Source organism: Sceloporus occidentalis, unplaced genomic scaffold (genome assembly GCF_023333645.1).
Source record: "Sceloporus occidentalis isolate IW3139 unplaced genomic scaffold, rSceOcc1.0.p SCAF_113, whole genome shotgun sequence".
Lineage (NCBI taxonomy): Eukaryota > Metazoa > Chordata > Lepidosauria > Squamata > Phrynosomatidae > Sceloporus > Sceloporus occidentalis.
In genome coordinates this window covers 391,733-409,657 of record NW_028317093.1, presented here as the reverse complement: position 1 = coordinate 409,657, position 17,925 = coordinate 391,733, and the positions used below count along the sequence as shown (strand labels likewise).

At 36.8% G+C, this 17,925-nt stretch overlaps 1 protein-coding gene across 1 annotated transcript in view; it reads right to left on the bottom strand.

The window, feature by feature from the left end:
* The window catches only part of LOC149282511 (neurabin-1-like), an 83,306-nt gene that overhangs the window by 20,375 nt on the left and 45,006 nt on the right, over positions 1 to 17,925 (bottom strand). The window contains exons 3-7 of the mRNA XM_089498098.1: positions 14,953 to 15,073; positions 11,279 to 11,383; positions 7,853 to 7,988; positions 3,570 to 3,722; positions 626 to 679 (exon numbers count right to left, since the gene is read on the bottom strand). Coding sequence (XP_089354224.1) covers positions 626 to 679; positions 3,570 to 3,722; positions 7,853 to 7,988; positions 11,279 to 11,383; positions 14,953 to 15,073 — 569 coding nt within the window. The remainder of the gene's footprint in view (positions 1 to 625; positions 680 to 3,569; positions 3,723 to 7,852; positions 7,989 to 11,278; positions 11,384 to 14,952; positions 15,074 to 17,925) is intronic.

Sequence of the window (17,925 nt, the reverse complement as noted above, 5' to 3'; positions counted from 1 at the left end):
GGGGTAAATATATTGTGTCTGGTACAAAATAAGTAAGGTAGTTGGTTCCTTCCTGTCTATGTGACCGTCTAATTGAGATTTTATTTCTATATCTTTCATATCTGTGGTTATCTGGAAAAGGACTCAACCCGGTAAAGACTGACTTTTTTTTTATTGTATGGGACATTATTAACATTATTAATGAGTGAGGCCAGTGAGTACAGATACAGCGGATACAGCGTATCACAAATGGAACCGTACACACACGAGCATACAAATCGGCACATTGTAGTCCCCAAACTACTTTATATTTAGTAGAGAGATCAGCACAGGAAATATTTTCTACAAAGGACTAGATCGCTGTTCTAGGAGTCCCTTCAACCACAGCAGTCAAAATGCATGTTTTGTTCCAAAAAGTTTGTTGAATCCCAATATTAATGAATCCATCTAATGCGTCGTGAACGTTACTCTCAGCATAGCGTGCATGTTCAGCATGGCCAGTATTAGCCCTACAGACCTTCTGCTGAAGGCTAGTGCAGCATGCTGGCAGGCCATCCATGATCCAACCATTTCTTTAAAGCATTCGCTACTCGTTGCTTTGCAGGTGTTGCGTGCTGACGAGAATAGAAATATATCGCTCCCTTACCTTAGTCTTTAGCTTCTGGATCTCGGCTTCAGTGACCGCATGCTTAATCTGTAACTGGAAAAAAATAAAAACACAGAATGAGCAACAGAGCCTCGGTGTTTTCGCAGGCTGCACCGCTAGCTTAGCATACAGTATTTTATAGCCGAGGGCCCGTGGAAAATGCTGCAGTGCAGTAGGTTGTAAATTAAAATGTCTCGCTGGAGAGAAGAAGAAGAAAAAAATAGATGTCTCTCTGTTCAATTAAGGATGAGAGCGCCGCTTTGCAGTGACAATTTCTATTTTAACATGAAAATATTGAGTGACAACCATCTGATAAGAAAACACAATAGTGTAAACATCCCTCATCTTCCCTCGCTAGCCGGGGTGAGTCATTCCCTCGTTATATAACAGGCATGCTGCTCGGAGTTAACGGTTTGCTTGCCGTAAGCATTGCTGGGTTAAGGCGGCTATTTAACAGCAGACCGGATGGGGCCAGGGAGCGGAAAATCAACATTCGGCCAGGTGAAGCTGATGACCCCCCCCCCCTGAACCATTGGTGGGATGCAGCTCCTATCACCTTCAGCCAGTTGGACATCAACACGTTGCCTAACACCAAATAATAAATGGCATGGGACAGATGTAAGGCTCTCCTGAACATAAGACAAGACTGTGTAGGGGTTAAGGTTTTAGATCTGCATAAACAGGGGAATATTGAAAAAAATCCAAAATGAAATAACGATCTAATCCATACAGCTCTATAAGTGGAAGTAGGACATTATGATTCAAGGTTGCGCATACATTTGTTCTACAGCACTCTTTATTTTTCAAGGAAGCAACCCCAGTAATTTATACACCATGTGCTGTCTGAAAGATCTGGATAATTATAGTATTTATATGTACTTTTGTATTTAACAATACCCAGAAACAGCGAGGGAATGATTTCACGGATAATCTAGCAGTGTGGGAATTTCTTGCAAACCTATTTTGGTATTTGAATGATTTGACTTTGAATAAACATTGCTTGGTACTAATACTTGGTGCAATAAAATCCATACAGAAGTGACTAATGGGAAAAAATATATATATTATTTTATTTTTAAGCTTAACACCATCCATGCCGCAGGACAGAAATGGAGGTGGGTTACAATATGGGGTCTGTGTCCCACCAAAGGGAGTGGGCAGGGGTTGGGGTGCAAGGATATCCCCAAAGAGTTGTTTGTAACTCCCACCATCCTACTGGGAACGGGATAGGGGTGAGGGGGAATCATGGATAGGAGTCCCATTGTCATATAGGGGGTATATATAGCAATCTAACCTGCTTAGCTTTATTCTATCACCCCCTTACAAAACTTATAGTCGCATACACTCGCAAATAACTTGCATAATAGCGTACCAGTTGTTTTACGATTGTTAGTATGCAACCTCCATCGAGTTAACTCTTATCTTGACTGACTACTGGATTTTTTAATTAATAGACCCAAATCCTAAGATTTCCAACAGCATATCCACAATTGGACCACCACAACGTATGATTGCAACAACTACAGTAAAAGCAAGTAAGCATTTCACAATAAAAAAACTGTTCTCGTGAAAACACATCAAGGAACTTGTTAAAAACTCTATGTCTGAAACTCACAAAAACAAAAAATTTGAACAAAAATTCAGGATGCCTGAGAGCGTCACAAAGAATGCAGGCATGCCAGACTAGTTTCTAATGTGTAAATTACGTGGACTGATCATGTTTTGTCTCCATCAATGGAAGATAGTTTACATCTTTTAAATCTGGACAGAATGAATGAAAATGTATTTAATAGCCAGGACAGAGTCTTCGTTAATTATGACATTTTAATGTAAATATTCAATAGATTGCAGATTCAAAATGTATGTTTCGCTGACATGAAAACGAATTTCTATCTAGGACATGGTGTCAAATTGGAAAAAGTTAATGTCCTCGCGACATATTTTGTAACTGCACGGTGTAGTCCTCTAAGTGGGTTTTAACAAAAATCCAATAAAAGATCACAGAGCTAAAAAGTATCCATATTCTAACAGCATTTCTACATGTCTCTGAGAAAATGTAAAATACTTTTGTAAAGCCTAAAAACGCTTAGATTTGAGGAAGCCCATGAGTGTAGATCATTATTGTTTTTATTATTCACAAAAAGGCTACTTTTAAGATACCAATATTAAAGGTAACGTTTTATTAGCACACATTTTTTCATTATAATTCATCTGTTTTGCTGGGTTTAAGTGTTTTGTGAGAGCCTAAAAATGAACAAGAGCCGTGCTATTATTTTTACTGCCCTTGTAGTTTAACATTAGAGTGACCGAGAGAGAAGTCCCACAGGATCAACTTTGATTTAACCGCAGACATTTCTATAGAGATAAGACTACTAACAATGCCCAGCTAGCTTCCCAGATGTGGACTGGAAAGGGAAGTCGTGTTCTTCTCCCATCTAGCACAAGGGGCTTTTGCACAGGCAATACTGTGCTCGAGATATATTCCCAGCCCTTAGAAATCCCTTTGTACCACAAGCACATCATTGAAGCCAAGTACCCAGGTGTACAACATCCAATTGACCTTCCTCTACAGAAGCTATCTTAACATGCGGTACAGTGGCTCCAGGAATGTACCTAACCTCTCTAATGCCAGCTCGGTCAAGTCCTAGGTCATCCATTTTAAGGAGAACCCCTATTACATCCACCACCTTCTGACCTGCTACCGGAAGTGAGTCATCAACCACACTTGGCTGAGAACTCTCATTATTACAATCCAGATCAAAAAGTACAAAAGTACAAAAAGTATAATGAAAGCATTACAGGCGAATGTTGTAAAGGAATTCAAGAAAGCTTGGGATTTGCACAAAGCTATCCGACGGAATAAATAAGAAACCAGTATATCTATAAAGACTGAATAGATGTGACATTTGGTTCTTTTCTGCTTTGATTCTATGATTACCCGTACCTCTTTGAATTTATGAGCTAGCTTTGTTGCATCCAAATCTGAGGAAAACATTTCATCATTTTCAGGGAGTTCAAAAACCTCTATCGCCATCTCCCTGCCTGGAATAACAGGGCCCACATCTTCTTCTTCCTCATCGGTAGCGTATTCTCCTGTCTGGAAAGTGAAAGAAATAAACATTATGTCTTCCAAAGATGCTTCTCGGTCAATCTAAAACATAGTGGATCAGAAACCAAAAGGGTAGACACCGTACTGGCAGACGTTTTGTATGTTTATGTTTGCAAAATAAAACCTACGCTGTGTTCGGCTTCATTAAATGTATTTAAAAATCAATTTGTTACTCTTTTTTCACCTGGCATACATGGCATCTATGGACCTTAACATGTTTATTTTCAACACGAATGCACAAAAGGCTACTTTTTTCTACTACTTTATTTTTTCTTCCATTTTATAGAGCTCAAGTCTGCTTTATTCTATAAAGACATTTGCTGAATATTTGCCTGGGGTGGTCAGTAGCCTCGTGTACCTAAGCCCCTAGGTCTCTAATCATTAGTGTATAAAGTATTAACCCCTTCAATCCCCTATAGACGTACCGGGACGTCCAAAAAAACGCCCACTAAGAAACCCCTATGGACGTACCGGTGCGTCTAGCCCTTCGTGCAGTGTCAGGGACACATCCCTGCCGCTGCAAGGGAGGCCAGGCTGTCGTTTGACAGCCTGGACTCCCCCCTGGCAGTAGAAGCCAGCGTCGTCCCAAATGAAACAAGTCTACTAAAGCAAAATGTGAAAATTTCACGTTTGGAATCTATAACGCGCATGGTCCCGTTTGTGCCCTGTAATGTCCAGAAAACCACAAAAAACTAGGCATGTGGGGTATTTCCGTAATCAGGAGAGGCGGCTGAAAACATTAGGCTGGATTTCTCTGCCATAACATATACCATGTGCAAAATATCCTCAGCAACACAGATGTGTTGGCGAAAAAAAGCGCATGAAATTATTGCTACGGCTGACTTTGGCAGTGATTGGCGGCCACATGGTTGCATGAAAATTGTCCAAATGCTCTTGATGAGATACTCTGGGTTGTCTGCTTTACGGAAATATATACTTTTATGGGGGTATTTATAATTAGGGGGGTGCTAAACAGCCCCAAATGAAACATAGGTCTACTAAAGCAAAATGTGAAAATTTCACGTTTGGAATCTATAACGCGCATGGTCCCGTTTGTGCCCTGTAATGTCCAGAAAACCACAAAAAAACTAGGCATGTGGGGTATTTCCGTAATCAGGGGAGGCGGCTGAACAATTTAGGATGGATTTCTCTGCCGTAACACATACCCTGTACAAAAAATACTAAGAATACTACAAAATACTAAGACGCGTTGTTGAAAAAAGCGCAGGAACTCACTTCTGTGGCCACCTTTGACAGTGATTGGTGGCAAAATACCTGCATGTAGAATGCCCAAATATCCCTGATAGGATAGCCTGGGTTGTCTGCTTTACAGAAATATATACCTTTGTGGATGTTTTTGTTTTATTTGTTTAAAATTAGAGTTACAGTCCCATCATACCTAATGTAAAAAAAATAAAGTAATGTACACCTTATAGTATGTTGGCTTTATGTGCTGGAAAAGTATGAAAATTCTATATAAATTAGGTATTTCTGAAATCAGGACACCTGAATTGATAAATCTGGATGGAATTTTCTGTCTCTTTACCTAATTTTGTGAGGATTCAGAGGGAAAATGTAAAAACACTTATATGTTTTTTTCTAATTTTTGCTAGTTTTTACTAAATTTCTAATTCAAAATTTTCAGGTAATCATCCAACTATGGTATCAAAAGAAAGCTCTATCTCTCCTTGAAAAAACAATATATAGTTTATATGGGTACACTATTCACAGGAAAAGAGAATCATCGCTGAACCGACATAGCGCAAAAATGGCAAAATTGCTCCGGGCTTTGAGGTACCAAAAACCCCTGGGATTGAAGGGGTTAAAGTCAATTTATCAAGCAGTTGAGACATAACAGACTGTTAGCTTTTTGGTATTTAATTTTCAATACAACATTGATTGGAGTGTCATGCAGAAGCACCTGTTTAATAATATTTATATAACTAAAACACTCCAGAGATTGGATGACTTTTTGAGTAAGCCCATACAGCTGAGTTAAGACCCTGTTGATTTTAAAAAGTCAACCTTCCCAATGAAGCCTACAGAGAGGATAACAGAAAAGTCAAAATGTGTCAATGGATGATTTAAAAGTAGTTTACATGCATAGCACCATAAAACACTGGTGTCTATTCACTAAACTCGCTGGAAAACCACTCACAATTCACCTACACTCACCTGCAGGAGAGTCAAGTGTATGTTAGTTTGAAAAGCAAGCAGCTCGTAGATTTATTAACCATTATTTTATCCCCCAAGGTGAATTGCACATATGCCACAAACATATTATAAACAAATAATATAAATATATATATAAGAAAAACATAATATCATTCTTTTAAAAATGAAATGGGGGTCCCTAGGTTGGGGTTACTTTTTTGTGTTTTTTCCTTCTTTTCTCGTTTTTTTAGATCACACATTTCCTTGGGTTTAAAATAAGAATTAATGGCTTTATTGATCATCCTTGGATAAGCCCCAAAAAGGATTGTGCACCCTTTTATTTTCACAGGGCAAGGATCGGAGAGGGAAAAACACAGGATCCATGCCTCTCCAAATGTTTTTTTAGCCCACTCACCTCGGTGGGCAGGGGAGGACATAGGTACCCCAAAGGGCATATATATTAACTCTCTATAACACTCCAAAATTACAGAGATAAGGTAACTTCATATATTAAAACCCCGCACACTTTCACTCATTGGGGCGAGGGGGGATACTTGCACATTACAGCCACCTGATAAATTTGATTACCTTCTACCCCACTGTGCATAGAGAGGAGACTATTGCCCCCTGTTAATAGGGAATCCTGGGGACCCTTGCTCCATTTGTTAAAACGTATTTATCTATTATTCAGGTTGATGTTAAATTTCAGGAGAGGGCATGCAAGTTCAACTGGAACTCACACAGCACCCAACAAACAACTTGCATTTTAGTGAATCCGCGAGTTGTTAATATGTGAGGGCATGCAACCTCAGTTGATTCTGGTCAATAAAGTTAACTCCTAAATTAACTGATCACTCGACTTTGTTGTGAATAAACCCACTTGAGATTTTAATTTTTATGTTAGGCATACTTACTTATGGTATGCTCATATTATTACTTTGAGAGATACCCACTTTTACAGTTTTTCACAGAGATCCATGGCATAATATGGCAAGCTAAGCAATATATAATCAAAGTCCTGTCTTAAAGTTCTCACCTATCTCCCCTCCCCAACCTTGCAAAAGCTACCTTGACTTATCAACCACAATCAGCAATGTTCCACTCACCAACATCGCCATGCATTATGAAGACAGAGAGAATAATGAGAAAAGCTTAATACTTTTCACTGTCATTTTAACTTGTTAGCGTTTCTAATAAGACAGAAATACTTTTGGTTCTTAAATAGATTAGCAATTTACAAAAACCTCTGGGGATTCTGTTACTAATCAGTGAATTGTCACAGACATCTGGCTGAGAAATTAACAGAACATTGAGACGTGACAAAGCATATTGTCTTTGTAAAATAAACCCAGTAAGACCATTTTTCTTGGGCGCCTTCACTCTACATCTTCTGCAGTCTTGACATTAGGTTAGACAAAGTGTTTCAAAGTTCCCAACAAGGACATCTGAGGTTTCGTTTAACTTGCGTGCCCTTCAATGCATTCAACTGAAACTCGCAAAATATAAAGTTGCGGTACTCACAAACAATTTGCATAAAACCTCTTACTGAATAGACTAATGTGTAATTTTTCAGATGGCCTACAGACACACTGCATGGTTGTCTAGAAAGAAGGTGTATAACCATACTCTAGACATAAATATTTGTATGCACTATTTTATGGAAGACCCGTAAAAGTCCAATATTTTATTTTTGACGACATTGTTAACAATTGTAATACTTGTCAGAAAAGGCATAATCCTGGGCGGCAGCGTGGGCACAATGATTCATGCACATCCAATCTACTTGTCAATCCAAAATTATAGATTAGTGATGGCAGTACATGGACTCGCTTAGACTTGACTGTTTGACAGATGACTCTTCCATCTCATGATAACTTAAAAGCTAATGTATCAAAAAGGTTTTAAGCTGCATTCATGCTTTCAGCGCACACAGTAATAAAATGGAATTAAAAATATGTCAGTACCTCATCGTCATCCGCATCATACTGAGCATAATGTTGTTCCATCATCTCTCTCTGGCGCCGCTCTTGTTCAAGAGTCTGACTTATTAGCTGGGCAACCTCACTAATCTGTCCTGGTTTTTCCCGTCCTATAATAAATCTGAAAACAAACAGAACGGAAAATCAGTTATTAGAGTTTTAATGTAAGTTGCCCAGTCGGTTCATGTACAAGTTTGTGGGGATGTGTACAGTTACTAACATACATGTAGCAGATGAATACAATGCTATTTTATCTAAACCATTTATCTAAACCAAATGTATCTAAATTTTTGTGTGAGAGAGAGAGAGAGATATGGAGATCACTTGACTGATATATTCTTAAATGAGATTACAGATTTTGTTAACCATTTCCCAAATACTCATAGAACTTTTGAGACCAATTGGCCTGCGACTACCACATCAGCTCCTTCTCTTTTATCCAATGTCCTTATCTTTTTGCTGGATGAACCATGTTGATAAAACAGCTAAAACCAGAAAGATGCGGATAAAATGGGCAGCAAACACAATTGTGAGTAATAAGCACATAGAAGAGTAACGTTTGGAAGCAGGTGTACAAAGATCAATCGGAAACGTGCTTAGTGTTTATGACTAGGGAAAACAAGCAGGTGTGTGCAACAGAAAATGCTGAGCTCATAAAAATGTGGTCATAGCTTGACCAACACCTGCCATGTCTACCTGACGTTGCATGTATACGATGTAGTGCTAGGTTTTAATTTTTGGTAATGGAAGATAAGTTCAGAAACAAACTAATCTATCTGATTTGACAATTGCAGGTCCCAAACTGCTAATTCCTGATTAGCCACATGTTATTGATTCTGGATTCCTAAGTAATCATTGTATGGAAGACATAAGTCAACCAGGAAAGGCAGCAGTGCTCTGCTTGGACCATTCCATATTTTATTCCAGGGCCTGATACCAGCTTAAACATGGTTAATCTCATTAATATGGATAAATGAGATAACTACTAATAATAATTAATAATTGGATGTGAGAGAAACAATATTTTTACTACACTGAACTTTTTGAAGTGTATAAGTGACATTGAGGAGGTATTTACAAAAAAAAGGATGGGTTTTTCCAACAGATGTGGTAGGTAACAAAAAGAACACTCAAACATGGATAAAAAATAATTATCATGGAACTGCCACAAACCATAAACGTTATTGGTTTAAAAATTATTTATCTGTTATTGATTAGTGAATATGTTTTTATATATATCCCGACTAAACATCTGTTCAATGTAACATCTGAAATACAGTTTTGTCCTTGGAATATGTAATATATCAGTTATTCGCACGCAGGAGGAAAAATCATACGTGTGCAGATGTAAAAATAAACCCAACTAAAGCTACGGATCATAAAGCATGAAGCGCTCGCAATGTCTGGACTGCTAATTAGGAGAATTGGCATTAGGCTGGCATGCTTACTAGCAGAAAACATCACTTACACTTCAAAGTTAAACAGATTTGCCAACAACAGAGCACATGGTCAATTATAGCAGGTGCCAAACCTTTCCATTAAGACATAATGGATGTATTTCATTCTGAATAAATGGCCCTTATCAGACTGCAGTGCTCGGGTTCACAGCTCGGCCAGCTAACGTCTGGGAGAAAATGGCCACATAATACACACTTCTTATTCATCACCAAAAGATATCTACCTCGTGCCCAAATAGTACTGCAACATCATTCGGATTTCTAGCAAGCCTCCGACGATGAAAAGATCTTTCATGATAAATGAGCCTATTCTTCAACACTGTCCTGAATTAACATTTCTTCTGCTCATTGAACGTGTTTTATTTACACCATGTTTCCCCTGCGTGACGACTGACATCTCATCAGCTGCCATCAAGGGGTAGTAAAAAGTTTAGCAAAAGGGAATAAATAACCGGGAGGAAAACATTCCAATCCTTAAAATCGGAAGTTATGTTGTGGCTTCTCCCATAGCAAACAAATAAGATGTATTTTATACATTTTATCAGGAAAAAAAACATGCAGTGTACATGGGCAAAATGGTTCCTATCTGCTCACAAAGTATATGCTTCTATGTGACGTATTCACTGCCTTCGGTCACAGAAGCCCACTTGGCAATTCTAGATAAAGAGTGTGGGTGCAGACATTACAGCTAGCATACATTAGTGTGTGGATATATATATATATATATATATATATCGTTCTAAAGTTGGGGATTTCATGGAAAACAAGGACATTTCCAGTTCTAACATAGTTGGAAAAGGTTTTTTTTTAATGATCAATTAGCCTTTTAAACTTAAACTTGGATTAGCCAACACAGCGTACCATTGGAACACAGGAGGAATGGGATTAATGAAGGGCCTCTGTATACCTATGATGATATTCCATAAAAAATCAGCCATTTTCAGCTACAATAGTCATTTACAACCTTAACCCCATCTACACTGTATTTCTGATCCATTTCATGTTATTTTAATGGAAAAAATTGCTTTACTTTTAAAAACAAGGACATTTCTAAGTGTCCCCAACCTATATATATATTTATCTATTTTATTTATTGTTAACAAATGTACGCTTAAAACGTACAACTTAAATTTGACAGATGCTAATTTTTTGGCATTCCATATGGAGCAAAATAAAAAAAATAAGATGCCAATATGGTAATGCATGCGCCTGAGCATACAGTGGATTCTTGATTCCCTAGATGATATAATCTATTATTTATAATGCCGAAAAAGGTTTGTTCCCTGCAGCTGGCTTGATGATTTTCTTCTTTGCAGTGTGGTACAGGCGCTCACTGTTACACCAAAATGCCAATGGGCCCATAAAATATGCATATTCTAGTTACTCAAAAGTAGAAGTAAATGTATATTTGTAAATATATAATGTAATAATAATGTGTCTTATGTGTTGTTCAATGACATGTAAGCACAGGCAAAAGAGCATTACTGAACATACCTTAAGATATATTATCAAGAAAACATGAACATTCAAGCCAATAATGTGAACGGAGGCTGGGTATAATAAAAAGAATTATGTGAATATCAATTAGATCCTGCACTGCGAGTGTTTAAAACACAGTGATGTCTGCTAAAGTGTAGAAGGAAGCTAGCCTTAAACCCTAAGGCCGTGGAAATGGTATTGTGTAGAAAGCATTAATATATAACCTGTAAATTTGATGTAATTTGTAACTGGGAACTGGATTAACTGGTCAGTTGATAAAATTACTCTCTATTCAGTCTCCATGCCGTAGTAGGATTTATGTAATTTTTATTTGCTTGAAATATGGAACATGGAATATTGAAAAAAAGATTTTAGTTGAAAACTAGAAAAATAAACACCATTGGAAAAAATATGTAGTGCCGTATTTTATACAGGAACACATTAATAAAAACTGATATTATATATATATATCTACCTGACTTTCCCTTTTGTGTTACGAAGAACAGTAGCTGCAAAGTTCTGTGTTACGCCAACCAGACTTATTCCATCGACTTCCAAGATTTGGTCATTGACAAGGATTCTGTTGAAGAAAGATGCGTGTCAATATATAGATTTATTAAATTCACACACAATAATGCAAGCAATTGACAAAATTGTTGAAATTAATGTTTAATTGACTAAATATACTAATCCTAAAATACTTCAAATAGCAATGGTCCATCAGGAAGATTATAATGTAAGGACACCCTAATGGTGGGAACCAGGTTTTTCTGAGTTATTCTGGTGTGAACTGAATATGGAGGCAGTCACCAAGTTAGTTAAAAAGAAGTGAATGACCCTAAATACTGTTTCAGGGACTTGATTTGCTTCACTGTCCCGAGTAGATAAGAATCAAGTTGACTGCCCATTTGGCCTAATAATTGTATGGCCGTGGTGTTTCCCTCTTAGATGAAGTCTTCAAGTGCTTCAAGAGCCCAAATGCATAAGTAAACGTTCTCGCTGGCTGCTGGACTAAGTTTTTACATCCCTGGTTAGAAATCAAACTTATACAATAAATAAATATGTTGCAGTGATGTTATTCATATCACCACAAGTGGCAACCTATAAAGGGACAAAATATCGCAATTTTATAGCAAACACATCTGCACAAGTGATATAAGTTGGAGGCTATTCTATTTAAAGCGATATTAAAAATCCTAAAGTGATAACGTGAACTATCTTTTAGTTCCAATGGAATTATTTCACATCAAGATTATTCACATTTTCAGTTATGGATGGATAAATATTTTGTAATATATTGATTATTCATTATATAAATATCCTCTTACCTCTTATACCCAAAGAACAAAGTACTGATCAAAGAACACACGTGGCTTTTTTCCAATTACTATTGGACTACACGATCAATGCGGCTTATTTAAGTGCAAGTTTTGAAACTTTGTATCTAATCAGTTTCATTTGATTTTGGATAATTGATTTGCCCCTGATTTGATGAAATGCATAGGGCTATATATTACATTTTATGTCTTCATTTATTGTGGACGCTAACTGATTTACAACAAGGTATCGTGCCGAAGGTTGACGCGCCAGGGGAAGGAAAGTACGTACTTACTTCCATATTCTGGAGTTAATTTCCAATCAGGTAGGATAGAAATATTACGCTTATGCGTTTGTGGCTAAATGCATGTAATTTGTTTATATCATACTTTTGACTTTTTACACTATCGAGGCTCTTTTGTTATGGTTTTCTTTGAGATTGAAACAGACTTGAAGTATCAAAGGAATCGGGTTAGTGGACTCTGTCCGGTACTAGCACATTTTATTTACATTTTGAATGTATTTTATATATACCTTGCATATAATCTATGCATAGAATTTACAAATAGTTATGAAATATCAACAATAAGAACTATAAACTTTTATTCCATCGGGAAAACACTGAGCGGATGACTATCCATTTCAGATCAACACCGTTTTAATACGAGTACATAAAAGACGTTAAGTATCCTTTTTATCATCAACCTGTTACCTGGTGACAAGAAGAAAACAGGAGTTCACACAAGAAATCTAGTGTTTGATGGGTTTAGAAAGCTATCGATCCGTTTCATCTTGTATTTCAAAAGATTTTCGCGGCAAACAGCTACAATCTGTCTTTCAATATGTGTGTTCTGCCAAAATGCATACATTAACTGTGACTGCATTTTAACGGTTGTGTCAGGGTGTGTCTGAGCATATACTGTATATTATCTTTACTTTCCAATTCTGTTTAAAACACAGGACTGCAGACAAACAAAGTCTTCATCAGATGTCAGCTGTAGATACTAATTGTGCAAGAGAAAGACTAACCATCGTTATACTGGCTACCATAATGAGCCAATGGCTTAATTATAGGGGTCGCAGAGCTTGGATGTAAGACGAGTTATGGTGGGTGCACCTTCTGCAAACCACTTATGTCTAGTAGAGGAGAGGGTGGCAACACAAGTCTCTCTACCGTTCCCTACCACTCCACACACTGAAAAGATCACAGACCACTACTGGGTTACTATGCCTTCCATTATGTGTGGAGACCAGTAGCAATGAGGATGGGAGGAATCCATGTCAACGGGCACACAGATGTTCTTGTTACCCACTAAACCACCTTTTATTTAGTTGGAACTGCCTGTGATTAATGAACAATTTGGAGAGCTGCTATGAAAAGGTATTTTAAAATGTGGTCATTTATGGATTAAGGGTATATTTCAAATAATTTATATATTTATTATTTTACATTCATTTTTAAGTTTGTTTTGTGCTAAAATAGATACAGAAGATGGTGATACCTTTTGTTGCACCAACAAAAATATTTAGCAGTACATTCATAGTTCTTCCATCCTCTTTTGGATCAAGATCCATTCCTTATTAGAAGAGATACATATATCAGTTCTTCTAGACATGGCATGTGCCAACCATTCAAGAGCTACTTTTCTGTAGCCACATGTCCTCTGCTATTAAATGCGTGGGGATAGGACATGTGGTTGGTCTAACAAGACTTTGAGCACCACTTTGCATCACGATGCATTGAATCCCTACGCCTTTGTAATATATATTGCCCACTTCAGATTTTATAAGGAATGTCTGGTAATCATAATTGTAGCCAGCAATTTAACATATGCTGCATGTTAACCACAAAGTCCTGTGAATTAACAGCACATGAGACCCATTAGTATTCTCCATTTGTTTCTTTGAGTTTATTTGAGTCTGACCCCATAAATTGAAAAAAAGCTACAGAAAAATCAAAAGAAATGAAATGTTTAATTTTTAACAATACAGGACAAAGCAATTTACAACCCCTGCATTTAGAAATGCATTAGAGCAAAGAAAATATTACATTTTGATGGCACACCATAGAAAACTAGATTAGGGTTGTTTGGGCCATTTCATTAACTTTCACTAATATGTAATTTACTACTATTATCCCTTTGCAGTTCAATACAAACATTTTCTAAAGTTCTCCATCAAGGAATAGGAAGCAAAGTAAACATTCCCATATTTTAGCAATATATAAATACAGGCAGGAGCAGTTCTGGAAGAAAGCGTTTAATGTAGAAAAATTGCTTTGTAAGTCAATGATCGGAAGTTAAATCTGTAAGTGAAAGTGATTACTAAATGACAAATATAGAAAATCCATATTGGGAAAACAAAGTGTATATTCAAAGCTATAATAATGTGCCAAGTTGGATATGGTCATGATAATTAGTCAAAAAAAATAATAATTTAAAAAATACATTAAAAAAGATGTCAGATGTCTAACACGGTGCTGACATACCAGTCGGAACAAATATATAATATAATATACCTGAAAAAGACCTTACAATTTTTTGTTGGCCCAATAAAAGGTTTCACCTTCAACTAAAGAATATTAAATGAAACAAATACATATGATATACACATATGATAAACAGTAAACAATGTAAAATTACATTGTGTGGCTATTTGCTACAAATATATACAAAGAAAGGATAATAATAAGGTAAGTATGTGAATTCCCTATCTTAACTACCATTCCTGAAAGACAAATCCTTACATAAACTGATAACAGCACCGTACCACTGATGGGGAAAGATGGACGATATCACATCTTTAACCTGCTAACTAGTAGCATCCACATACCTCCCATCCCTCTGTGCAGCCCCTCCTTCGGTGACCGTTTTGACAAATATTCCAAGTTTTTCCAGACCAGTGTCTGCTCCAACTCCCATGCCAATAATGCTGACACCAAGGCCGTCGTCATCTGAAATGAAAAGGTGATGATTTAGTGGCTAACATAGTGTTAAACCCTTTAATTTTCCTTTACCCTAAAAAAAATGCTCATTCATTGTTCTTCTCAAGTAAAACACCCACACGCTACATTAAAAGTCTCAATATTTCATACCTTTTGAAAATAAAAAAAAATGAATTAGATCTACTAGATGAGGGTCTCTATAATTACCTGAGAGTGAAATATTGGGTAGAAAAAAATAGGAGACTCAATTTAATTTTATTTAAGTTTATTTAAAACTCTAAAAAAGAAGGTATTTAACTCTGGAAAAACTGGGATGGATTTATCCTAATAGATTATCTCGGAGGTGTTACTGTCAAGAAAGATCTCTGAAACATATTTGGTGGGACTGCTTCCCCAAGTTCCCCATGAAATCTTTATGAGAAGACATTTTGCTGAAGTTGTTCAATTCTTAAAATAACAAATATCTTTGAGACCAGAAACCGGCCTGCTCCACCTAAATCTTCCAAATTTAAAAATCAAATAAAAATATTTCTCTAAACTTGTACTCTTGGCGGTAAAATGTATTATTGTTAAAAATTGGCGTTCCCAAACACAATTAAGTTTGCAGCAGATTGAACCTCAAATGGACCATCTTAATAATATGGACAAGTCTGATATATTTGACAATATTTAAATATGTAACATTTATGTAAATATTTAAATATGTATTGGAATATTTTTTTATATGCTTGATACATAAGATCTGTATTTGTTTTTGTAAAATAAAAAAAAAATTCTCTTAATATTTACTAAACACGGTAACATCGAATGCCTTAGCGTTCCACCAAATGAAAAAACAAAAAAGGTTTTGTGTTTTAAGCCTAAATGTGGCTCTGGGCAATACCGCACTGATTTCCCTTCGTGTCTTTTTGTTGTGTGCGGTTTTTTCCGATGTGATGTTTGTTTTCCATTGTGATAAAATGTCCATTGGGGGCATATACAAGCGCATTTTATTACAGCAGTCTTTGAAAACAACTAGAAAGCCAGGTTTTCAAAGCAGTGAATCAGAAACAGTTAAAAGGAAGATGAGCGCATAACCTATTTCTCCTATTATCATATCTTTATCTAACACAACTAATCTCAAATTGTATTGAACGAAAGCTCTGTTTGTTTAAATAAAACATATCAAGTATGATTAGTAACGCTATACTTATGGGGGCGACATTTAATATAAAAGATATAAGTAGTGATGTCACGGGTGCCTTGTAGCACACCATTGTAGAGATATTTTCATGAAAAAGCATCAATAAGTACATTGAAGAAACTTTAAAAATGTTACATGAGTGTGTATGTTTTCTGGACAGCGAGCGTGGGAAGAAAGATGTATGCCCAGTTACCTAGAATTTAGAAGTCAGTTAAAGACCAAGGCAGTGGTAGGGTTGTAAACGCAATCCTCAGCCACCTGTAATATTTCTAAAAGCAATATGTTAATCTACTGGATTACGATTGGAAGATAGGAGAGGGGCTCAAAATGTGTCTTTTAAACAAGATTATGTGAAGCTATCTTCAGCGGAAAATATAACAATCAGGAATAAATGATGTAATTCTTAGAGTTTGTGCGTGTTCAATGTGCCAATCAGTTCTTATTTGGCAGCAAAGCATATTATAGTAATAGTAAGTAGAATAGTAAGTAGGTCGGCACATGAGCATTCTCTGCGGGCCAGCAGGGGACGCTGTCGCGCTATTCACATAGACAGTTTGCATAGAACCGAGTGGAAGCCGAGCTGTGGATAGAATCTGTTACAGTCAATAAATCTCTGCTGCGTGAAGCTCATGATCAATTTGCTGGAACCTGAGGGTCATAAATAAACCGCCACAAGGTCAAAAAAAGCATAGGCGTAGAAATCATAGTGGACTATGAACTATTTACTTTGATTTTATTTATACAGTATATATATATATATATATATATATAAGCACTTTTTATAAGCACATCTGGTCCATGACTTTTCTGCTAGGTGCTGTGTTATATCTTTATGACACATTTATTTTACTGATTATATGCATTTTTTCCTTAAGGAGTTTTATTTTTAACTTAACAGTTCCTACTAAAGGTGCTGTTCTATCTATCCCGTTAAATGTAACTCTTAGAAATTAGAAATGCAGATTCTGGTGCTCTTGAATAACCAAAATCTTCCCAGAAACATTACTTTAATCAAGTAAGATTTTGCCTCATTCATATTCCGCCGGGATCATGTGATACAAAAAATATCCACTACACTCTTCTACAGTGATGGGGTTAATAAAATGACAGATCCGCTAAGTTTTATTTGGCTAACATACTAAAAAAGTGCAATTAATGTTTTGTGTGAGTAGGATAGCACCTGTTAATAAACAAATGAAGTTCTTGTACCCTACAAGGTATTTCTGTGGAACTCCGGTGCTGCTTTTCCAGGTGTCCGGGCCACTAAAGGGAAGGGTTTCCCTGATGGGTGACATAACATACAACATGGTTTAAGAACAACTTAACCAAGAAGGTTGCCTTCAGTTCTGAACAGTCCTCGTGGGCAGGATCAAACTGACACGACGATGGGGATTCTCCTCTGTAATGGTGCAAGACGGCGGAAATAAGAGTCCCTCCTGCGCGGGGACGCACCGTAGGGCAGGCTATTAAGCCGACGGCCTGATCTTTGTGGGGCATGGGGCACCACACTCAAATAAATATAGTTAATTTGCATATGGGGCTAGGTGCTGATGTCATGAATAAGGAATACATTTAATGTTTTTATTCATATGAAGATAAGCTGCCCTTCGTTACTTCCACTTGCTCTCGTTGATAGTTTTAGTGACCCAGTAGCCGGTTATAATAACAGCGGGGTTAT